This window comes from Tinamus guttatus, unplaced genomic scaffold (genome assembly GCF_059628265.1).
Source record: "Tinamus guttatus ecotype Peru unplaced genomic scaffold, ASM5962826v1 Tinamus_guttatus_pri_ptg000372l, whole genome shotgun sequence".
In the NCBI taxonomy this organism is placed as follows: Eukaryota; Metazoa; Chordata; class Aves; order Tinamiformes; family Tinamidae; genus Tinamus; species Tinamus guttatus.
This window is the reverse complement of record NW_028288906.1, coordinates 204,723-229,428: the sequence shown is the minus strand read 5'-3', so window position 1 is coordinate 229,428 and position 24,706 is coordinate 204,723. Positions and strand designations below refer to the sequence as shown.

At 47.9% G+C, this 24,706-nt stretch overlaps 1 protein-coding gene across 2 annotated transcripts in view; it reads left to right on the top strand.

Annotated features, from left to right (window-relative positions):
- ABCA1 (ATP binding cassette subfamily A member 1) overlaps positions 1-24,706 on the top strand; it is a 67,844-nt gene that overhangs the window by 18,892 nt on the left and 24,246 nt on the right. For both annotated transcript variants that reach the window (XM_088530414.1, XM_088530413.1), the window contains exons 5-12: positions 4,513-4,634; positions 7,335-7,526; positions 14,044-14,130; positions 18,237-18,474; positions 19,024-19,163; positions 19,859-19,975; positions 23,157-23,345; positions 24,434-24,639. In XM_088530414.1, the coding sequence (XP_088386540.1) occupies positions 4,513-4,634; positions 7,335-7,526; positions 14,044-14,130; positions 18,237-18,474; positions 19,024-19,163; positions 19,859-19,975; positions 23,157-23,345; positions 24,434-24,639 (1,291 nt within the window). The remainder of the gene's footprint in view (positions 1-4,512; positions 4,635-7,334; positions 7,527-14,043; positions 14,131-18,236; positions 18,475-19,023; positions 19,164-19,858; positions 19,976-23,156; positions 23,346-24,433; positions 24,640-24,706) is intronic.

The following is a 24,706-nucleotide window of genomic DNA, read 5'->3' as shown; positions in this document are numbered from 1 at the left end:
CCTCCCTATCGCTATTTTAAGGGAAGTCTGAAATGGCAAATAAGTGAGGGTTATAGGTATCGCTTACTTGGGTTTCATCTAAATACCTCCACGGACAACACAATTACATGGCTGATTGCCGGAGACCTGCAGCCTGCCATAAAAATAGATGAAGCGATGGCTGCAGAAGGGGCAGCACTTTGAAAATTAGCCTTGTGTTTTCACATGAGCAGCCTTGCACAACGGGCCTGCTGAGCTGCTTGACTTCTTGTCGGCCAACCAGGGTAGGGCTGTGCAACACGTAGGGAGGTAGCTCCTGTCAACGTCAAGGAGGCAAAAAAGTCAGCTCTGAGAGCTATTCCCACCACATAGGTGGAAGAATGGCTTATAGGAAAAAAAGAAATAGTAAGGCAAAGTAAGAACGTTACATGTCGCTCTGTCATGCTTTCTGGATGTGCTGCCAAGTTAGTTAGGGAAGTTGGTCAAGAGAATATAATGAAGGTAGATGAAAACTTGCCCCTGTGCCAAGCCTGGCCCTTGGCTGTTCAGAAAAGTTTGTTTTGCACAATGTGGGTCATTGGCTCAGTAGGGCATGACATTATAACGAATTTAACACTAGGAGACTGATGGTTCTTCTGTGTGAGCAGCAGTTGTGCAGAGTGCTTCAGTCCTCAGTTCTGCTGATATTTACTTGTTCCAGGCACTACCTGTGAACGGCAGCTGCTGGAGTCAAGACCGGCTCTGGGTCCTCCAATAGCTCCGTGGGACACTTGCATCTTGCAATAGGTCTTGGTTCTGGGAGTGTGCTTGAGGTTCCTCAAGATAAATAGGCACGATTATAGACTAGGCACATTGCCCCATTTTCCTTTCCTGAATTAATTTATGAAGTGAATCCCTCTTGCCTTCACCTGAGTTCTTGTAGGGACTTAAGCCCTGCAAGAGGCCGTGGACCTTCCCAGAGGACTGTGACGAGTGAACAGCCCTGTCAACGTCCTTTCTGTCACTGAAGTTAGCTTTAAACGAGCTGAGAAATCAGGTTTATTATAGATGATGGACAAACCTCTAAGCTAACTAACTCTATCAAGTGACTGTAGTTAGTTAAGAGTTTAATCTGCAGTGCATTAAGAAATGTTGAAACACAGCCTGCGTGCATTTTATTTTTAGAAGGCAGTGTTTGGGATGTGAAAACCCTAGCCATGCTTCTCATGAGCCTTTCTTATTTCTGCATTATTGCTCTTTTTTTAATTAGAATTCATTATTAAATTATGAAAGATGGTGTAAGCCCTTCTTTCTTTCATGTGAACCGAAAAAAAAAAGACGGGGGGAAAGAAATGTGTTCAGAGAAGAGCAGCCCTATTCTGTGTCTTGTCCGCAAGGGATTTTTTTAACCCACCTGTCTACGAAGCTTCTCAGAATTGCTGGAAATAATCATTTCTTGCTGTGGAACTGGTGGTGGTCATACTACTGATAGGAGCAGCAAATTAAAACTGTTTCCAGGGTGCGAGCTCTTCTGCTCCTTTGTGCATTTAACCACCTTAAGAGGTTGCTGGGAATGGACTTGCAGAAAAGAAGAGCATAAACTTTGAGTGACTGTGAGTCTGTATAGACCAAGGAGACTTTCTTCATCCTACAAGCATTGCTTCACTTCTGCATGGAAAGGAGAGTCAGTTTTATTCACGTTGCTTCTCATGACCTCAGATAGAGAGGTCTTGCTGTTTTTTATAGTCAATATTCACTGTTCTGCACCTCAGTTTAACGAGCAAATGTGTCAGTTGAAAAGCATCTGTTTTTCACTGCTAATTCACATAGACCGCTTCACCCCCTAATAGATGTTTCTGTTGTCACAACCACTGATTCTCAATCCAGAAGTGACCAGCCTAGCACTGTTCTTAGGGAAGAAGGTGCTGGAAAGGTTGGTCTGCCAGGAAATCGGGATCACTGCTGTGACTGACCGCACGAAAGCTGATGCCTCATGTGTGAGAGAAAATGGGGTTAAATCCTCGAGTTTGGGCTGACACCTTTGTAACCACATTTCTTTTTAAGTAACTTGATAGCGTGTCTGAACTTTTATGGCAGGAAAATACTGCAGTAGTTAGCCTCTGGTTCTGAAATGTGTTCTTCCACTCCAAATGTTTGCATTATTAGGTAAGTTTGGCGTTAGTTTTCAAAAGACTTGTCTGCTTCTTTTGTTTTCTATTTTTGGAGCAGTTATTTTAAAACGCTCTTGTGTTTCCTTGGGCCTAGCGGGCAAGCAATCTTGGAGAGAAGAATGGTTGTTTTCAGGAGGAAACCGCTGTTAACTCTCATTCTTCTCAAGTATTCAGGACAGGAATTTAGACTGATTGCAGCCCACGGTGCTTTTATGTGGCTTCACATGCAAGTCATTATGTGTGCAGCCATGGTTTTGGGGGGCTGCATGAGGATTTCTGGGCAAAAACGCTAGAGCAGGAGCAGGTGGATGGAGAAAACACACAGTAAGAAAGGCTCAATCATTGTCAGGGGCAGCACAGCAAGATCATGACACTGTTTTTTCAGGGCTTTCATGTGTGGTCCCAGGTAGACGAGGGTCATGCTCAGCAAGAACAGGTCCATATTAAGTCAACAGGCAGCTAAGCATCGTCCCACTGAGACTTTCGGTAATTTCATGTTTTGTTCCAAACTGTAGTGAAAAGCCCCATCAGAGGTCTGCAAAAGGAAGATTGTTTTGGTTTTCAGAAAGTCCTAAGGCCGAGAAAACCTGACAAATGATAAAAAGTGGAGGGAAGAAACCTTCTGTTAACACCTGGTAGTTACTCTTCTGGAAAAAGGCCGGGTCTCTGTTACTCCCCACTGTGATTACAGACAGGTCAGCATGAATCCAGGTGTAGTTCAAGCAGCTTTCCTGCAATTACGTGTAGAATATGTCCCCGGCCAAGAAAATCCTGCTTTCATGTGATAGAAAAAAAAAAAAAACACCCCAGAAACCCAAACAACAATGAGGAAACAGAGGGAAGTAGGAGACAAAGTAGGAGACTTATTGCACATTTTTTTTTTAAATATGAGGTGTGTGGCCCTTTAAGAAGAGTTTGAAATAATACCCTAAATAGAGACAAGCTAAGCGAAAAAGCCTGCAAACATCTGATCTTTGCATGCCAGTGTGCCTCCAGCCAGCTATCCCTTTGTCCATCCGAGTTCCCGATCCGACCCGTGGATGATCTCACTAAAAAACAAACAAGTGCTCAGGGAGTTCAGCGCCCTGAGGAAGGAGCCCTGGCACTGGGGTGGCAGGGGGATGCTGCCCCGCTTCCCACCAGGCTGGGTGCACACGGGGGGAAGGCTGATCTGTATCGTTGGAGTTGATCTCTCTTTTTTTATTTTTTAATTATTATTGTTATTATTTTTAATCTGGGCTGGGGGAGGGCACCCCGGGTTGCGTTTTTTGTGTCGGAGGAGGAGCGCTTGGGGCGTCGAAGCGAGCGCGCGGGAGAGCCGTTCATCCTGGAGTAACCTCGGCGCTGCCTCAGCCCGGGCAGGACCAGGCGGCGGAGGGGATCGGGTAACTGGATATGCGCACGGGAGAGCAACGACCGCCAGTAACCCCGCGCGCGCACACGCGGGCCTCTGCGTGCCGAGCGCGCCGCTTCCTGCCCTGCGGCCGCCGTCGGAAAAACCAGCGCGGTGCCCGGGCTTGGGAGCGCCTCGGGATGACCCGGGCCTTGGGAACGCTCTCCCCAGCATCGCGTCTTGACGCGTAGCGAAGATGGGATCGGTCTCTGAAAAACACGGAAAGCAAAACCTTCTTAACCAAAGAAACAGCGCAAGAGCCAGCTGCTTAACCCCCAGGCTTCCTGACTTCTGCACAAGGATTACAGTTTCCAGATGATTCCCCTCTGCCAACAGCTGAAATACTAAGGGCTTCAGGAGGTGCAGATTTCAGGAAAGAAATTTTGCATTTGCAAAATTGCAATCTTTTTGCCAGTGCAGGCAGGATTGCTTTCTAGGTCTGCCTGTGATTTCGGTATCGTCTGATAACTGTGTGTCTGCACACGTCAGGTTTTGAAATATGTTTTGGGTGGAGGACTCCTAGCAGCAATTTTTAGCATAATTAAAAAAAAAAAAACCACAATCTAGTAAATATCTCATCAGCCCAAGCACCGGTCCAGTCCTGGTTTCGCTAAGAACACAAGGACATCAGTGAAAGCCGGATCTCCATGTGAGCCTGGTGCTGGAGGAGGCTTCCCCTGCGGAGGGGGAGCATCTCGGTTGGCTTCGGCTTTTCCTGCCCGAGCCTAAGCAAAGGTGTTCAAGGGGAGCTGCATTTAGAGGTGCTGTTTTTGAGGTTAGGACGCCGTGGTTTGGCCGCACCTCTGAAAGCTGCTGCGTTTCAGAGGATTTTGCCCACAGCTCCTGTTTCTTCTTTCCCTTTGCGCTACGGTTTGTGCAATTCCCTTTCCCCCATTTGGCAGCCTTTGCCTTTTCCTGTTCGCGGCTCTCGAATGCGTTTCCTTTGGCTTCGGCCTAACCCGCACGCTGCCTTGTTTTGTCACCTTGCAGACTTGAAGCTCCGGGATTTCCTGGTGGACAACGAGACCTTCTCAGACTTCCTCCGCCGCAACGCGTCCTTGCCGCCCTCCGCAGCAGAGGAGCTGCTCGACGCGGGCATCAACCTGCAGCAGGTAAAGAGGCCCCGGCCGCTGGTGCAAGTGTTAGTCTGTTGTTCATTTCACCCTAGCGCCAAGGCCGCCGTGCAGGACCCTTCTGGGCTGGCTGTTGTACAAACACTGGTCAAAATGCAGTTGCTGCTTCTCTGCCTTGCCCTCGGATTTACTGCCTGCCTTGGAAACTGTAGACAGACCCACATGTAAATGTTTTGATGTGCATAAAAAATAACCTAGTGCTCTGCAAGCTGAAGAGAATTCCTTCTTTCCTGTGTTTTTTTGTTTTTGTTCCCTCCTCAAAGTAAAACACTGATTTGTCTGACAGTGCTGTTTGAAGTGTTCTGCATCAATTAGGGGAAAAAAAGATTGTTTTTGTTGGTAGGAGACTCAGTCTGGGCTCAGGGACAGGCAGCTGTGGGCTGAGCCCGTGGCTTTTGGTGCCCGTCCATCACTGTCAGGATGAGAACATTGTTTGTGTCGAGCTAGGTGAGTTCATCCACTTCTGCAGCTCCCTTTCTACTGCAGAAGTCAGGCCTGGTGGCCTTAGGCCCCAGAGGAGGAACTGCAGGGCAATGTGCAAGCGGAGAAGGAAATCCCTTCCACCTCCCAAGTCCAGGCTCACCGCTTTGCTCCGAAGCGCAGTGGGTAATGGTCCTTTCGAACTATGTCTCCATGCAGATACTGGTGTCTAATTCTTCCGTGAATTTTATGAAGCTGTATGTTACAATGTCCTTTGGTAATTACTTTTACAAGCTAAAGAGATGGTGTGCTTAAAAAAAAAAAAAAAGAAAAGAAAAAAGTCTTACCTCTTTTAAGGTGTGTGACTTGAAATTATTGCAGAGACCTGACTTGTTATGAGCGGGTGGCTTAATTTTGGTGAGGGTCCCAGGGCCTTTGTTTCAGGGTCATATACAACAGAACTCCTGTTTTTGGAAAAGTGGCTTCTTTCTGGAAGAGCTTAAAATCAGGGGGAAAGGGATGGACAGCCACAAGGGACAGTGGAAGAACTGCTCATTTTCCTTTTTGGATGAGGACCTGAGGCCCTAGGAGATCACAGAATCACAGAGTGGTTGAGGTTGGCAGGGACCTCTAGAGATCATCTAGTCCAACCCCTGCTCCAGCAGGGACACCCAGAGCACGTGGCACAAGGTGGCATCCAGGCGGGTTTGGAAGATCTCCAGAGAAGGAGACTCCACAGCCTCTCTGGGCAGCCTGTGCCAGGGCTCTGTCACCCTCACAGTAAAGAAGTTCTTCCTCACATGGAGGTGGAACTGCCTGTGATGCTGTTTTTCTATATGTCCTTGCAAAAGAAACTATTCCAGACTGAACCCAGGTCTCCTCAGTATTTCTGTAGTGCCTCCAGCCACAGGAATATCCTTTTTTTAAGTATTGATGTGGTGGCAGAATTTTTCTAAAAGGCCAGCCTTTCTTTCATGCAAGATCTGTTGCATTTGTTCAGTGTGTAGCCCAGCAACATCTTACTTTTGGTGTATAGATGCAGACTAAAGTTAAATGTTTGCTGAAGCTTTGCGTTACAAATCTCTTCCTTCTCATTTCATCTGCTTCTGTTCTGACTGCAGTGCATTTCTTTCTCCCTCTGGATTGCTGATGCCCTTTTGGTTTTGAAAGACAAGAAAATGTCCTCAGTGTGACTTATCGGCATGATGCAGGAAATGTTAATTCTTTGGGGGTTGTAAATTGATCTTTATATTGCTAGAGGTTGAGTAACGTATGCTACGTATTATAAGAGAACAGAAGGCAGAAATGAAACATATTTACTGTGTGTTTCGTTTACTGTGTATTATTTACTGTGTGTTTATATTCAGGCTCTTATATTGATGCCTCTGTCCAGCATCGGACATGTAAACCCCCTATCCCCAAATCCCAGATTTTCCTTGTGTTTACGACCTGTATGAAGTGTTTGCCATGCTGGGCTTAGCATACCCAAATCCGCTGCTGACCCTGTTGAAGAAATCTGGCTATCAAGTTTGCAAGGGACTTGTGATAATTCAGAGCTATTCTATGCATTTGCTTCACAAGTAATGTGGTTAACTGTGGATAAGTAAACCTTATTCACAAGCAAACCACCACCTCCAGTAAAACATGCCTGTGGAAGAAGACTGTAAGTTCTGCTGCCTTGTTTGTTGCAGTCTTAAATTAATGCTTTCCTTTGCTGGTAGGTCATCTACCCCAAAACACTGCAAAATGGTTCTCCCAGCTCTTACTGAAGAGACAGGCCAGAGCTCTTAAGGGAGAAGATGCTGATCCAGAGCAGCACAGAACACACGCCTGGCCCGTAATCTCTCTCAGGAGTTTGGGACATAGGTCTCTTGCCCTTCACATGCATTTGCCAGGCTCGAGTCCCATCACAAGACTTGCCTTGTCTCCATGGCTCAGTTCCCAGAAGACGGGACGTTGGGCAACGCGTGTACCCTTGGTTTGAGGAGGAGTTGCTGTGGAGGGCAGCGTTGCTCTGCTCGGGGTCTGCGTGTGGGGAAGCAGAGAGAGACCTGCCTCCCCTGCGACTTGTTTCCCAGTTCCTCAGCAGGGAAATAGGCTCTTCTCAGAATTCAGAGCTGCACAGGGGTCAGGGACATGCAAGCTATAGAGAAAAGTGCCCTCTTCCCTGTATCTTTAAAGGGTGGCTGGTTCTATCTAGGTGATAGCTGACTTTGTGCTGTGGATGTTTTACCAAGGGAGATTCATCTGCTTTTCTAGGTTGTTGTGTCTGGCTACCGCATGCGGCTGCGAGATCTCTGCAATGCCTCAACGCTGTCCGAATTTCTTACAATCCAAAACCAGACGGTGGCCATGGACTTTGAAACCTTCGTTTGCACCTTGCCAAAGGAGAAACTCCACGCAGCAGAACAGGTCTTCCATGCTAACCTGGACCCTTTGAAGCCTCTTCGGGTGAGTGCACAAGTCATACCTGTGGGATGCCACCAGTGAGAACAGTGGCAGTTTTTCAGGGTTTCAGGTGAGGGAGTCGGGGGAGTCAAGATGGTCTTGGTCAGTGAGGCTGGAACAACCTGGCTTCTTCCTGTCATCCTTTCTGCTACATGCAGAGCAGCCTGTAAATGTGTGCGGTCCGCAGTTTAGTTCGTCAAGGGGAAAATATTTATGCTGCGTGGTAACAAATGGACTATTCATTGTCCCTGTATTTTTGTCAGATGTTGTATCTTGGCTGGAGCGAGCCCAGGAGTTAGACAGACACATGCTGCGTGTTACAAGTATCACCACCTGTATTTGCTGTGGGGCCCGTTGAGTGCAGAAGCTTGTAGCCAGTGGTTGGCCATAACCTTTGACTAGGTTTGATACATGCAAAGAAGAGTCAAATTTTAAGGCTGTCTTTGAAAGGTTGTCCAACTGAATAGTCTCTGAAGCAAGAGCTTCATAACTGAACTTCATGCAAATACACTGTTTGGGGGGTGCTTGGAGACCGTGTCAGACTTGGCTGTTTATCTAGGAAACCCCAGAGATGCTTTCACAATTTCTGGATCAAATACAATAGTTTTGAAGAAGTTAGCACTGGAAGTATCAGTAGAGAGAAGACGGGACCACAGAACCCACTTTGTTATCCGCTAAAGCAAAACACACGGTGTGTGATGTGGAAGAAATGAACACTTGTGCTGTGTGAGTTTCCAGATTTAATGTGCCCTTCAGGACAGAAAGTCCTGTACCGCTTGCTTGGCGTGTCCACAGTCAAAGAGGATCAAACCCTGGGATCTCGTTACTCTTCACCTCAGTAGATAGTAGTCAGCTACTTTTCACCGTAGCTCATTTTTTGTTTTCTGCATGTCCTCCATCTGGATATTTTCCTTCCTGCTGGGAGAACAAGCTAGTCATAAACATAAAGAGGTGAGGTAATAGCACTAAAATCATAACAAAATGAGCCATTCTGAAAATGAATGGCCTTAAGCTGTTCCTTGTGCTTTGAATAAATATATATGCATGCATTTACTTTAAATGACTGGGAAATGTTGGAAATTTGTACTCCCTGGTGAAAGTGGCTGGCTAGTACAATTCAGCACTGATCTGCTGGGCTCGGCAGGGGGTCAGTACTGTTTTTCTCATTTATGAAAGGCTCCACCATTTAGCTGACAAGCAGATACCAAGTGTATCTACATCTGTGTTGTTACATTTGTGTTGTTTACTGCGGGAAGAAAGCGGTTCTAAGCCACTCCGACTTTGCCACTTGGCAACTGCAAGATAGATTAAGACATTATGTGCAATTTTGGGGACTTCTGAGAAGTTGGCGTATGATCTTGGCTTCAGAGAAAAAAGCTCTGGTGTCCTGAAGTCAACACTGCTAAACCTGCTGGGAAGGGTACACCATCTTGCAAAACCCCACAGTTTTCTGCAGAAAAATGACAAAGGATGTCCCCTTACTAAGACTTTGGCAATGCTTCGGTGATTGAACTGAAACCCACTGGCGTTCATGTGGCCATGCAAAATGAATAAATTGACCCTAGGATCCTGACCAACATGTTTGAAACTTGGTGGCTTTAAAGGCTAGGAAGTGCCTTGACCTGCAGTAACATCTTTGGACAAAGAGGGAACATTCAGTTCTTCAACAAAGAAAGCTTTTGACTAACAGCTTATCATTAAAGTCATTGTGGCTCAAACCTTAGACATGCACAGTGAAGCTGGCGTGCACTTTATCTCCTACAGAGTCTATCTTCTAAAGAGTGTCTGCCTGCAAGCTGATAGGCCCAGAAATTTATTTTTAATTTTTTACTTAATCTCCCTGATGAACTTCATAGCATGGCATGTCCATAAGTAGAAAATTGTGTTTCTAATCAAACAGAGGTATGCCACAGAGATTTGGAAGGAGGCTCTGATGTCATTTAAGTAGACCTGGACTCCAGTGATAGCAGTAATTCTTGGAGAGGCAGAGAAAAGATATTTGTATGATTTGATAAGTGCAATTAGGGTCAAAAGGCTTGTGGCAGTGTGCAAGAACTGTTCAAATTTAACATCCTGGTCGCTTACTTGGCTGGTTGAATGGCTGTAGCTTGGTGAGCTGTAAGATATATCCAGAAGACTCAGTCTAGCATCCAGCTGCTTGTTCCAGCCCTTGTGCTTTCCTGTTCGTTGTTCTCTATGCAAGGCCATGTATGAGTTGCATCAGGGAGCTGATCTGGATTAAAATTGACTGACCTGATTGTGTGATTGCACAACTGTTTTTGCTGAAAAAAGCAGGGGAGGGTGCAAGATTGAGAAGCCAGTAGTCGGGGTGTGGGTTGAGACCCCCACCTTTCATGTCAACACTTGCTTACACCACTCTTAAATTGTTTTTGCTTTTGCAGCCTAAGGAAAAGAAGAAATGTTTTAGGCAACTAACGACAAAATGGTGATTATTAGCGAATTATGGACAGAGCACAGTTTTAGAAAGATAATTGTTAAGAGTTCACACCAAAGCTTATTGGCTGTGAACATCGCAGTGCTTTTAAGGGAGATGAAATAAAGCAAAGAATAAACGCTTATTTTTGCACACCTACTCATTTGTTCTATCAAGATCAGCCCAAACAGAAATAGTACAATAAGGATAGAAGGTCTTCTACTTAATAAGATTTCTAGATGTGCCCCAGAATATTGTATGTTTCTTTCATTTAGCATCTCAGTTCTTGCTCTTCTGGAACAAAAGAACAGACAGAGCCATGTTGACAGGGGCATGGTATGGGGTTTGTGTATACTTTCATATTCTTTCTTGTGCAAGAGCCAGTTCAGGGAGAGACATTTATATGGAAGTCTAGAGGAGGATCTAGGAGTGATCACGAGGCGCTGAGGCAGATGATCAACCTCCCTTTTTGACTGGGCTTTTGTGCAACTAGAAGCAGGTAACCTTTCCAAAAGTCAAATCCCTCTTTCCAGGACCCACACATCTTAATCTCCATTCATTTCTAGAGCCTTTTTGGCCAACAATAAGGCCTGCCCTGTGTGGTCCAGGACACCCTGTGCAAGTTACCTGGGGGCACAGCTGCCCCCATGAGGCTTGTCTTGCACCTGGGGCATTTGGTGGTAGGTCAGGAGCTGGTATGAAAAAAAAAAACAAACAAACTGAGGAACAAAACTTTCCAAGCCCATATTATACTGATTTCTTTCTCATCTTTCTTCCAGTGCCAAGAGGGCTGTTGTCCCACAGAAGTTTGAGGAAGGCTATACGCACCCCTGGCTAGTGAGGGCAATGTCAGTAAGTCAGAGATGTCCTACTGGGCTGGTGGAACATATATCAGAAGTCATACATCATAAAATTGCCTGGCTTCTGGCTTTGGGATGACCTTTTTCCCCTGCATATCTCCCTAGTTTTGAAACTAAGTAGACAGGGTTAACTGGCAGAGGTAACTTAAATTGGTCATGTGGGATTGCATCTCTACAGTGCTGCTTGGGAAGGGCTTTCCATGGTCTGTTCCAGTGGATGTGGGTCTGTAATAAGCCTTAAGTATTTTGTGGCTTGTGCACTGTAGTACTCTTGAAGGAGTGTGGGTGAGCACGTGAAAATGTAATGGTTTTTATCCCTTCATTGCATGGGTGGTGTTTTGTCATATAGTTACGATCAGCAAAACACTGACTAATAAATGCATTCCAGTTGACAAATGGCTTTAGAAAAGGTCTTTTAATGTAAATACTAGCTGCAATTGAACTTGCGGCTTTCTATGCTCTTTGAGCGTTTTGGGTCAAGCACAATGGTATTTACAGCTGTGCTTTGGGATTTCCGCTCTTAGAAAAGGAAAAAAAAAAAGCACGCAGTTTTTCTGCTAAGTGAAATAATAATTCTGCTAAGTGTAAAGCGTCTACTGAGATCAATTTAAAGTTGTAGTTATTTCAAAGCAAGGTTGACTAAGTGGTCCTATTTAGCAGAAACAATTAGCTTTAATGTTGTAGTCGGTGACTGAATTATGGCCTCACAACACCTCAAACACAGATACATCCTACTGTGTTGGTCATCCTTTTTAGTGGGAGCTGACAGGTAGGCTTCCTGAGGGCTTGCCTTGGCTCTGGTTAGCTCTAGCATTTGTCTCCGTTTTGAGCCTTGTAGCATGCACACACAAGCACGCAGAATGCATGCAGTGAAACACATCACCCAGGAGTGTGCTGCCCTGGAGGATGAGTGTGGATGAGGGCATGATTAATCCACCACTAAGACTATAGTTGGGCAGGGCAGCTCTGTTTAGATACTGCAGGAACTTGAATGCCTTTCCCCTCTCTGCCAAAAGGGACAGGCAAAGTTTTGCAGCGTTTCACTGGGGAAAAAAGTCACTGCTTCCCTTATTCCAGTGCAGATACCTGCCACACACATTCTTCCAATGGGATCAGTCATACTTGAGGTATGCTGAATATAGAGGGTTCTTCTTAGTATTTGTCCTTCTTTTTTTCAAACCTACAGTTAACATTGACAGTTGGGATGTGTGTGAAGTAACTTCTTCGATTTATTTTAAACTGATCTCTTTTATTAGAAGCTCTCTAATTCTTGTCTTGCACAGTGAACTGCTCACATTTTCCATCCCCTTTGTAATTCTACAGACCTCTGTCATATCCTCTGTTCATCATTACAGGTCCTGTCGTAATAACCACGGTCTTTTGCTCTCCTTTCGGAGGTCATTTTGTCTTAAATCGTACTTTAGCCTTTTTCTGTACTTGCGCCCTATCTGAAATGGAAGATCCAAAATTGTACCTAGTACTTCAGAGAGGGGAATGCACTGTGGATTTATATTGATGTTGATCTGTCCTATCATTATAAAGCTAAGATCTCTCTTGAGTAGCTCGTTCAGAGCCATCAGAGGGTATTTAAAGGTGGAAGAACTGTCATCTTCCCATGTATGTTACTTTGCAGCACTTAATTTCACCTGGCACTCAACCACCCAGTGTCACCAAGATCTCCTTCACTAATCCTTTTGCAACTGGCTTTTGAGTTTCACTAATCTCAGCCAAGTAGTATCACTGGAAAACTTTGTTTTCTCGTCGCCCACCCTGTGCCTGAATGATTTCAAGTATGTTGAGCTGCAGGGATCCCTGTGGATCTTGAGGTGAATGTAGCTGAGCAAAGCATACCCACTGCATGCATGACCCAAGGGCGTTTTATCCCATCTTGTTGCTACAGTGGGAGTGCGGCAATGGGACTTTGGTATTTGTTAGCTCTTTCTCCAAAAATGTCTCCAGAAGGGCTTGGCCTGGGGGGAACTGGTTTGTTTTTCTTTTAGCCCAAACGGTGAGTTTTTACGGATACCCTCCATGACTTCACAGCTGGTTTCGGAGCAGGCACTAACAGAGCTCTCGGAAAAGTTATCTGGGTACAAACAGTCCGGCAGATCAGTGGAGCAGTGCCCACTTAGACCAGCTGACACTCTGACCAGCTGTAACCTCCCTCCAGCAAATCAGCTACAGCATGTGAAAATCTCCAGGCGTTCAGCAGGCTTCCAGAAATTGCCCTACATGAAAATGAGAAGTTTCAATCCAAAAAACACATGCTAAAAACAATGGTTTGACCATATTGTGTGTCACAATACTGTGACTTTAGTGTGTTCTCGCATGCTGTAGCATGTATCTACTAATATGAAATCTAAGGAAATGGTTGTAGTTCTGGTTCCTCTGAAAGAGATTTTATGTTGTAATTATTAGGTTAAAGAGTCTAGATGTTTCTCTGTTGCTAAATGTTTCCAGTACAAGATAAATCTTTGCTACCTCCCAGGAGTAAGAGTAGAAGGAAAACAAACAAACAGAAAAACCCACGAAAACCAGACCCACGAGTTACATGGAGACCAACTGAAAACAAAGAGTTGTCTCCAGTGCAGCTAAAGCCAACGCAGCTCCCCGAGAGCTGTGCTTTGGGAAAGTTGTCACCCTGCCCCGCTTGTGCAGTGTGTGCATCAGCTGTTTTGCAGAAACTGGCTGCTTTAAAATATGTGCTGGGTTTAATTTGAAAGCATCGCAGGCTGTTGGAAGACTCGGGTGATGAGGAAGGGACAGCAGAGTTAAAGGCTTTCTGGGTTGACCTCTGTGGAGTCCTGCTGAAATCTTATTTTCACCGTGTGGTCCTTTCCTCCCTTGAGGAGTTTGGCTTCTGCTGCCGAGCTGGCCGAGCCTGTGGGGTCTCAGGTCTGCCCATACGTTGCACTGTCCTTGTTTTGGGACGTGGAGTGAAAATCATGCTTTGCATTGCAGATTTAAGTGCTTGCATTTATCTGCTTTTATTAGGATGACTGTGTTTACTGTCAGATCGGTGTAGCTACCCCGTGAGGGGGGAAAGAAGCATCTCCTTTGCACTGTGGGTCCCTGAGGCTGTTCAGGCTTGAAGCCTGCACAGAAATCCAGCCCTTGGGCTCCCGCCTCGAGTACTCTGTCCTGTGGACACTCTTTCCTGCAAGAAGGACTTTACAAGAACAAAACTTTTCAAGTTTTTTATTTTGCTGCTTCTCTTTTCTTGCAGACACGGATCTCCTTCAATTCCTCCTTGTGGGACCTGTCGGAAACCGTGGAGGCTGTGACAGAGAGCTTTGGGAAGCTTCTTAATGAGGTAAGTCTTGAGCTGCTTGATGCAACTCAAAGTGGGGCCCAGGGCTGGCCTGGAATCTTCCCCCCATCCCAGAGCCAACCCTGTGCTGGCAGAGCCTGCACCCGCTTTGCAGGCACTTGGAGCCTTGAGTGCTGAACCACAAACACCAGAGGAGGTTTTGAGATGGGCCAGTGAGTTTTGGGTAGAGTTTAGGCCCTCGTGGATGGAGGGAAAATGAAGAGCGAAAATCAGGGTTCTCAGCATTGTCCCTTGCAATGTGTCTGCTCACTGTGCCCAGGGTGCACGTGGATGTGCTTGTTGCTTTGGTGCCAGGGCATGGTGAGGACTGGCATGTGGAGGAGACGTCGTAAATTCGTAGCTGCAGGCTGCTGCTTGCTCATTGTCTTCGGATAACCAGCTTTTTGGGGCAGAGATTGTTCTTCAGTCTCCAGGTGGTGCCCATGGCATTGCAACATCGGCTGTGAGAGGCTTTGGCATAACATAAACAGCAATTTGTGCAGGCCATGTGATATCATAAAGCCTGAGAATATCTGCTTCTGCAGGTGGAGCAGTGATTAAAAAAAGAAAGACGCCCCATGTGCCTTGCATGAGTCAGGAGCCCAGATCTACATTTTTTTTTTTCCCCTTTCTTCTTATTTAAGCCAGAAACTTATCTTCCTCATTTCTTGGCTGGCTCCGACTGCCAAGCACTGCTACTAGGCAAAAAAACACTCTCTCCCTCCAGCAGGAATCACAACCATCTAAGCTAAACAATGCCTCCTCCTCCTCCTCCTCCTCCTCCTCCTCCTCCTGCCGTGCCCGTGGCCGCCGTTCCCTTCCGTGCGCGCGGCCGTGAACGGCAGTAACCCCGAGCGCGGGCGGCGCGCGGGTCACTCGGGGTTAGCGGGCGCTCCGCTCCCGCAGCGCCTGCGCCGTCCCTCCATCCGTCCGTCCCTCCGTCCGTCCCTCCGTCCATCCATCCGTCCATCCCTCCGTCCGTCCCTGGCGCCCGGCCCGCGTCCCGGCCCGCCGCTCGCGGGGCAGTTCCGACGCGGTGCCGACCCGCTCCGCGTGCGACGCGGGCGCCGGGGCAGCCAAGCCGCCCCGAGGAGTTTGGTTACAGCTGTTTCCCCTTACGTCACTTAAGCTTGCCTTTTTTTTTTTTTCTCCCCTTTTTTTCTTTTTTTTTTGTCTGGGATAAAAATAATTGGAAGCATGTGATGTTCAGTTTGCTGATGTGGCCGAAAGCGTCCCCGGGTAACGTGCCTTTTGCTTGGCAACTGATTTTGAGTAGGAGTGCCTCTGCTGCTGCCCCATTGCCGTGCAAACAAAGGCAGCTTTTTTTTTTCCCCTCCGCGTGCAGCGCGAGCCGCTCCAGATGGCTTGACCGAAAGTTACTTCTTATTGTCTGGCAGGCTGATTTCTGCCTGGAAAAAAAAAAAAAAAAGGGACTCGCTGCCTTGTTTCGTGGGGTAGCAGCTGGAGGGGGTGGAGGGAGCTATTGTTTGTGCCACGTCTTGCGGCCTTTCTGGCAAGGAATTTTAATTAGAGAGGGGTCCGAATAAAGTATTTGCCTCTTGAGCACACGGATTGATCAGATCTGTGTCCTTGGGCCCTGTAAATCAGTCTCGAAGGGTAAATTAAACTGGGAGTGTGAGGGCAGCTGTTGAGAGACCCTCAGAGTGAGGTCTGACCTCGGGAAGAAGAAACGTTCCCGAAACCCTTGAGCGGTGCCAGAGCTGAGCAGCAGCTCTGCGCTTATGCTGCTTGCAAATGGGCTGGTGTCAAGGGTAAAGCAAAGCCACTTGCTCAAACCGTGTTTTAAAACTATACGTGAACCACGGATTTGTGCTCATGCAAGTGCTCCGCAAGAGAGGCAGCGCTCCCTCAGTTTGGGGGAATCAGCTGCCCTTTCTGCTGGTGTAACTTTGCCAGCTTAAGGAGTTTACGGTAGTCAGGTAACCTTCTGCTAAGGAGAAAACACAACCAGTGCCGTGTGGTTTAGGGAACATCAAGCCCAAATCCAAGTGAGCTGTGTTGTAACCAAGAAGAGCTGTTGCTGTACATTTTTTTCCCCTTCACGTCCCATGACATCAGTGCCCCGTCAGCCACGCTGAACATGTGGAACCAGATGGAGCGGCAACATGTTGCAGACAAAGGCAGCAGCGAGCGGTCAGGAAATGAAAATGTGCTTAAAGCAGTATCTCTGGCCACGTAAGTCCTGAATCCCTGGGTTTCAGCAGTTCTCACAACTGTCTTCGATCATATCAGTGTGTCATTTGTTTTCAGGCGGCTAAAAATAGAGGCTCCTTGTGTATGTGACACAGAGTAGCTCTTGTTCAGCATCACTGGAGGTTTTGTCCAGATGTTGGCAGGTCTTTACATGCATAGAGCTGCAAGTAAACACAAAGGGTCAGGATTGTCCATAGTGTGAGGCCAGTGACTCTGGGTGTGCTTACCTTGGGTTAATTTGGATCTGAAATGTTCCAGGACACTGTCGCCTCTGAGGCTGTCGCTAGCTGGCTTTGCCAACTCTCCTAGACTTTGATTACCCAAATTTATTTGAACAGAGGTGACAAAGCCAAGAACAAACTGGCAGCTGGGCTTCGGCTGACTCCGTATCGTTGTCTCTGAAAACAAGGCAGCGCGGCCATAGCATCTGAAGCTGCTTCAGAGGTTGTTTCCTTGCTGATGAGCAATTCCAACAAGGTATTTCAGCAGCTCAGCTTGTCCTTATTAGCGCACACTGTTGTTCTGAGCAGCACAGCAAGAGCATCCATGTCCGTGTTGCTTGACGTTTCAGTGATGGGCAGCAGTCAAGAAACCAGATCAAATGCTAGGAGACGTTAAGAAAGCACACGAGGACCAAATGGAAGATGTCATGACACTATATGAAGATGCTATGGCACTATGTGACACTATGAATCAATGGTTTGCCCTCCTGTTTGTTATGGATTACAGATCTGGTCCCTTTGTCTCCAAAAAGTGATAGTAGAATTGGAGTTTGTTCAGAGAAGGACAGTGAGGACATTCAGAAGTGCGGAAAAACTTGCATGCAGGGAGCAACTGAGCAAGCTGGGACTTGCCAGCTTGTAAAAGAGATGAGTTGGAGTTGAGAGAGAGAGCACAGTAGGTGAGTGGAGCAGAGAAGAGTGATAGAGACTGACTGTTTACTGTCTCTTCCAATGCAAAAATTATGACACCAAAGTTAGCTGTAGTTGGGTGAGAAGGAGAAGTTGTACTCCCTCTGTAGTTGTAGAGAGGCAGAAGGGGCCCTTTCCAGTGGTGGATGCTAAGTATTTGCAGTTGTTCTAAACACTGGTAGTTTACCATGTGAGAAATTGCTTGGGAGTTAGTAAATAGGCAAAAGTTCCCTGAGCTGAAAATATTTGGAAGCTGGTTGATTACTTGGGGAAGTATCCTACCTTTTTGCCTTTGTCTTATGGTATCCCTATATCCACTTACTGTTCCCGTCAGAGAGACTTTTGTTCTAATCTGGTATGGACACTCTGATATTCTTACATCTCCAACCAGGTAGCTCAAGAATAATGCCCGAGTGCAGAGTAAACCACAGCCCATTGAAATTTTATTCTTCTGTAAATCCATGGAGGTTTGCTGACCCCTGTGGAGCTCTGCTGGTTTACACCACCACAGCACTGGGGCCTGCAGGTCTGCAAGGCTGCCTCTCTCCAAGAGCTGCAAAGCTGCTTCTGGTTCACACATTCTTTATTATTTCCTGACCCTCCTCTGCCTTTCTCCGCTCCGGATGGAAGGGATTCTGCATGATGGAATGTGAACTGTTGGGCAACAAGGACAAGAAATGGTTTCCTTCCATGTGAGAGGGAATGGAGGGGAGGCAGGGAGGGCAGGAACTGCCCAGGATGTTGAAGGAGAGAAGTCAGAATAAAGAGTTTGAGAGGGGGATAGTCTTTGTGTGTGCACAACAGATTCATTCTTCTGTAGTTTCCCCCTGTTTGGGGGCAAATGTGCTTTACCTGTGCTCTTGAGTAAGTGTTGCATTGAGTAGGGTCCTTGGCTAGAACAAGATTCTCCCCTGTGATTCAGGGGGGAATGACAAGATACGTTTCCATTGCCAACTCTGTCTCCGTTGTGATCTTCCTCCCCAGTTGCAGAGCATGAGGAGCTGGAGCGACATGAGGCAAGAGGTGATGTTCCTGACCAACGTGAACGGCTCCAACTCCTCCACGCAGATTTACCAGGCGGTTTCACGCATTGTGTGCGGCCACCCCGAAGGTGGAGGGCTCAAAATCAAATCCCTCAACTGGTACGAGGACAACAATTACAAAGCACTGTTTGGAGGGAACAACACTGAAGAAGATGTTAACTTCTATGATAACTCCACAAGTAAGTGCAACCTTGCCATGGCATCAGGTCTCATCTACATCCTGGCTGTAATCTCTAGTGTTTCCCAAACTTTCCCTGATGAAAGCAAATGGTCCTCAGAGGCAGCGCACCCTGTGCTGTTTCAGGAGGGTGCACCAGTGCTGTCTCCACAGCTGCATGTGCCTTTAAGGCCAGGAGGGACATCAGCATGCAAGGAGCTCCCTTGCATGACTGCCATGGGCCATGCTGTGGTCCTCCTTCAAGGGTGAATGACCAAAGGCCTGCAGCCTTTGGAAGTGTGGCCTGGGCAGTGCAGCTTTTGCTTGTTCCATGCCCTGAGTTGTGCAGAGCAAGCAAGGTAGAGTCTGGGCAGCTGCTCCTGGCTCATGGAGCAGCCAGCTGACACAAGGCATGTTTTGGAAAGGGCTTGTGGTGGAGAGGGCTTTTCTTTTGCATTAAGCCCTGTGCTTTGAGCTGTGGCCATTCTCGGAGCACACACGAGTGCGGCAGTTGCCTTCAGCAGTTGGCACGGTGCCGTTCAGCTGCTCACCCCTGCCGTTCCCTCCTCAGCACCCTACTGCAACGAGCTGATGAAGAACCTGGAATCCAGCCCGCTCTCCAGAATTATCTGGAGGGCTCTGAAACCGCTGCTGATTGGGAAGGTCTTGTACACTCCAGACACACCAGCTGTAAGGAAGGTCATGTCTGAGGTAACTCCAGCCCTCCCTACTTTACGTAGACTGTGAGTTATACTGCTCTTTGTACATGCTCTAACTGTTGAGCTTAGCTGCTCCACATTGAATTGCACCTAAATACAGGCCTAGGAAGGGTTGCATGTAAAGCAGAGAGTTTTACTCCTCTCCCACTTCCCAACACATGTAGCTGAAGGTGAAAAGGCCAGGCCGAACTCCTACACTAAATCTCACTGGATACTTTCCTGGCACGTGGTTTTTGAGCTCCTGCACTCTTTGCACTTCTGATACGGGACTGGGAAGGACCTTTAGGTGTCCTTCCTCTCCTCTACACAGGTTGACCGGCTGATCCATAATCCAATCATTTTGGATTGTGGTTCACTTAATGTGCTCTCTGGTCCCCCCAACACCCTCAAGAGAGTCTTCCAGCAGTAGGGAAGAGCTGTGACTATGAGCCTTTCATTGCCAAGCCAGACTCATTTTCTTAAAAAGCCTCTGAGCAAACCCTGGGCAGCCACAGGCTTCCATTCCCTGCTATGTTTTCCCTTCTGTGTGGGTATTACTTGACCTGCTCCCTTCCTTCCAGAAGCTGAGGTGCTGTTTGAGTACAGGCAACACTCAGTACCGCACTTTACAGGTCAATGCACTCACTTGGCCTGTGGTGGATCTCTGCCAGCTTTTGGGAATAGCCTTCCCCTCTTCTCTGCCAACAGGTGAACAGGACGTTCCAGGAGCTGGGTGTGTTTCGTGACCTCGGCGGGATGTGGGAGGAGATAAGCCCAAAGATTTGGACATTCATGGAAAGCAGCCAGGAAATGGACCTGATTCGGGTCAGTATGCTCTCCTTGCCATCATCATCTCTTTCTGCAAAGAGTGAAAAAAACATTTGCTGTAGGCACTTCTTCAGTGCTGCGTTGGGTAGATGAAGGGTATGGATGTGACCCATCTCCCGAGCCCGGTTCTGACCCCACGTTCTTGCGTGTTGCTGGGCATTCCCTCAGCCCTGTCACGTCCTGCTGTGAGCTGGAGCAGAGCGTGTTACCTGCTGCTTTCCTCTGCCTGGGCGGGGAGACAGGCTGCTTGCTGCACGCGGCTGCCCTCCTGCAGCGTCAACATCTGCCTCGTAGTGTCCTTGTACAACAGGGAGCAGCAGCGTTGGTGTCACGTTCAGCTGCCTGTGCCGTGCCCTGCTCCCTCGAGCATCTGCTCTCTTGAAGGCAGCAAAGTCTGACATGAAATGACGAAATCAGATCCTGGAAGATGCCCTCGGGACGACTGAGTGTGGCAGGAATTGACTGTGTGTCATGCTAGTGCTCAGCCTGCACGCCGGGTGGTAACTGGGCTGCAAAAAGCTCGATTGGAATTGCATGGTACGCTAACGTTAATAATTCTTAGGTGCTCTCATGGGCCAAAGCAAATGTCACCCTGTGGCCTGGGCCTTCCTAATGTGCTGTGGACACTAGACCGTGAAGAAGGGGCAGGGAGCTTGTTCTATGGGACACGCTTCATGCCTGCCTGTGGCTTCCCTGGAGCACTGGGACGGATGTTAGACCAGGGCATCATCTGTGGATTAAAAAGACAAGTGGCTTGGCTTGCTGTTTCTTCCCCAGGTGTAACCCTCATGAGTGGGTCTCTGCGCTGATTTGGGTTCTTTCTTTTTTTTTTTTTGGAACCGCAACACTGTAAAATAGGATTAGCAAAACGAGGACTCAGGGAGGCAGTTCACGGCAGCTTTTATCACCATTTCTGCAAGGCAGCTGCGTGAATGCCATAACACAGCAGCTGTACAGGGGAGATCTCCCCCAGATCTGCTAAGCCCTGGGGTTTATTCCCTCTTTTCCCCCAGAGGAATGAGGTGCAGAATAGTTTGGGATTTGTCGTGCTGCACTTACCCCTGAGGGCAGCGTGTTACAGAGGACAGAGACATCTTTGTCATTGCTGCTGTGCCTGTGGCTTGATGGAAGCTGTTTGTGTAGGGGCAGATGAGAATCATGCCCAGCAACTGTAAATTGAACCATTAGCAGCAGAAAGGTCTGGCAGAAAGTCAGGGTTGGGATATTGGTTTGCAGTCATGTGTCCTCTGAAAAGTGAATTTTGCTGCATTTTTAATGAGTCCCAGGATACCCTGTGGTTGCATTTTATGCCTGTTGTTAACCCTGCTGGCTCTGGTGGATGCTTTGGGACCTTCCCAGTAGTCCAGGCTCCTTTCCTGGGATGTCATGGTTGTCACCTGCCGCAGTCCACGCGAGCAGGAGCACCTCATAGCAAGTGCCTGGGCAGCTCCCAGGCCACATCCTGCTGCACACCCAGAGCACAAACACGCATACGGCTCCTTGCTTGGGGCTGCTGGCAGGGGGCAGGCCAGCAGGAGGAGGTGAAAATGCTTTCCTCACGCATCTCTGGCATTTCCACTCCCATGCTAATGCACCTCCTAACGTGGAGGAGGATGAGAGCTGCCCTTCTGGGCTGGATGTGACGAGGCCAAGTCCCTTCCGCGCCACGTGCTGCCTCTCCCGCAAAGGCGAAGAGGGTGAACTGACCTCGGGGGACCACATGTGAATAGAGCACAGCGCAACTGCTGCCATTCCCTCCTGATTGCCCTTTCGTGTGCTCTCCTTCATCAGCTTGGCTTGTTTCTGCTCTGTTTTCCCAGTTTGTGATACTATTTGTGTAACCTTGTGACCCTGTGCTTTCTGGTTTGCTGGAAACAGCTGTGCGTGGAGAAGCTCCTCACCCCTGTCCAGTGTTTCATTTTTTTTTCTAGCAGAGATTCCATTTCCTGTTTTTATTGTTTTTTATTGGTTAGGATTTCTATCATTTCCTCCTGCTGACTTTTTTCTCTCCCCTCCTTGGCTTTAGCAGTATCCTTTACAATTAATGCTCCTTTCTTCCCTGTCGTCCTTATGTCATCTGCCTTGCAGGCCTGTGCTCTGCTGTGAAGCCAGGTGCTCCTGCGTGGAGCACAGCTGTGTTGCACGTAGATGTAGTGGGGGAACAATCCTTCATTAGGAAGTTAGCAGCTAAAGCTCATGCAGGAATGCGGTGTCCCACATGAGAGAACAGGCAAGACATGGTGACTTGCATGGCTACGTCTGTAGAAACAGATATCAGAAAACCATCGTCGTCCATGTTGTTGGCATTAATGTTTAGGTCCGTGTTGTTGGCATTAGTGTTCAGTGCTGTGGGAATTCAATCTCCAGCTGTGCTGGAGCCCCCCTCCTTCCTACCTGAGAGCAGGGATGTGTTTGGAGGAGATAGGTGATGCTCAGCAGCCACTGAGCAGCTGAAGGCGTTTCTTCCTCGCTTGGTGCTTTACACAGAGAAGGTCTGTCCATGTGTCTGTGTGCCCAGGTCTGCCCCTGGGCTGGGGTTGCTCCCTGCCCGCAGAGCAGCTCCCGCACGGCGCTGGGGCTGGGAGTTGCTTGCTGTGTTTTCCCAGAGCTCAGGGCTGTGCATGGCTCTCTGCTGCCCTCTCCTTGGGAAAGAGGTGGTGGGATGCCAAGGCAGCAAACCAGCCTGCAGAGCAGCTAGAGGAGAGAGGAGATCATTGCTAAGGGACCCTAAAGCGAGGCACCAGGAGATGCCAGGACACAGGTTCCCTGTGGTCAGTATGGAAGAAGCCCCCTCACTTGGGAAAGTAGAGCCAAAGTGGATCAAAGAGACTGGTGATGCTGGAGACAGCGTTGTAGGGAGACAGAGTAGAATCCTAGAATCATTGTGATTGCAAAAGACCTTCAAGACTCTAAGCCAGCATCCGTTCTGTGGCTACCCCCATGCATATGATTCTTGGTGTTTAATGAGAGCACCTTCTTGGTCTTGCCCGAAATGGTGCATCCTGCAGTTACCTTGTGGGCAGGTGCTTGTGAGTCCTCAGGGGAGTTCGTTTTAATATTCCTGTACCTTTTTTTAAGAAGGCATTTTCCACTGGTAATGCTGTTTTTTGTGAGGAGGAGGGAGGTCCAACATGAATTCTCAACAGAACTGTCTCCCCTTTTGGAAAAACACCCGCAGACGCTACTGAAGAGCAAAGATCTCTGGGACCTGCAGTTGCCTACTTCAAACTGGACCGTGGATGACATTGCCCGCTTCTTGTCCAAGAACCCGGGGGAGCTGGAGACGGCCAATGGCTCCGTGTACACCTGGATGGACGCCTTCAACGAGACCGACCGGGCTATTCAGACCATCTCGCGCTTCATGGAGGTGAGGCCACAGGAGCATGGGCAAGCACTTCATAGAATCATAGAATCATAGAATGCTTAGGGTTGGAAGGGACCTCTAGAGGCCATCTAGTCCAACCCCCTGCACACGCAGGGTCACCTAAAGCACGTGGCACAGGGTGGCATCCAAGCGGGTTTTGAAGATCTCCAGAGAAGGAGACTCCACAGCCTCTCTGGGCAGCCTGTTCCAGTGCTCTGTCACCCTCACCGTTAAAAAATTTTTCCTTAAGTTCCTGTGGAAATTGGCTCCACACTTGAAGTGGGGAGGCTCCAAGGGAGGGAAGTTGTGTGTTCCTCTGTTCATGAAATGGCCAGGCTTTAGTTGGGATGAGTGGAGAGTATTTTGGAAAATACCATTCATTTAGGTACTAAATATAGACGTGGGGAACCTAACTTTAGGGCTTGTTCTTGAAGCTCTCACTTTAGCTAGGGCATGTGGTTTCCCACCCAGTTGCAACTACCCACCTTGGCAGTTCACATTTCTGTATGGTGTTTTGGTTGGGGACTGCCAGTGAAGCTAGCAGCAACTTTAACCTGAGGAGGACACAGGTAATATTTATGCTGTTAATCATCTCAGCGGATGAGTGCACAAGGGCAGGCCTCAGCCTGCCAGAGGCCTGGTCCGTAGTCTTTGGGAGTCTCTGCACAGGTTTTTAGAGGCTTCAAAACAAGCCTTGTATAGTGGTAACACACACAAAAAAAGCCTCCATTTATGGAAACTGATGCTTGTGTGGAATCTTCTAGGCACTACCACAATGCTACCTACTATTTTATCCAGAAAATACTCTTGCTAAAGTCTTAGTTAGTGTTACCTATTTGACTAGCAGATGACCATCAAGCATGAAAGACTGATGACTCTAGCAATGTATCTGGCTACCATGAGCCTTTGCAGAAGAATCCAGCATTGCAGTATTTTCTTGGGCATGACATTAGCATTGCAGAGTTCTCCTTTTTCTCTCCCTCTCAAACTTAAACAAAATACACTCTGTTTTGGTAACCTGATTCCATAAGCACTGAGTCTGTCTGTAGTGTAACCAGAACACCCTGGACTTGCAATTTCTCCATGTTTAGTGTGTCAACCTGGACAAACTGGAGCCTGTGGCAACAGAAGTCCGGCTTATAAACAAGTCCTTGGAGCTGCTGGATGAAAGGAGGTTCTGGGCTGGCGTCGTCTTCCCTGAAATGGCTCCTAACAGCTTAGAGCTCCCTCATCACGTCAAATACAAGATTCGGATGGACATTGACAATGTGGAAAGGACCAACAAGATAAAGGATGGGTGAGTCCTGACAGGCTGCAGTAGGAGTTATCCTTCATGAGGGTTGATCTGGTTGAGGATTTCTCAT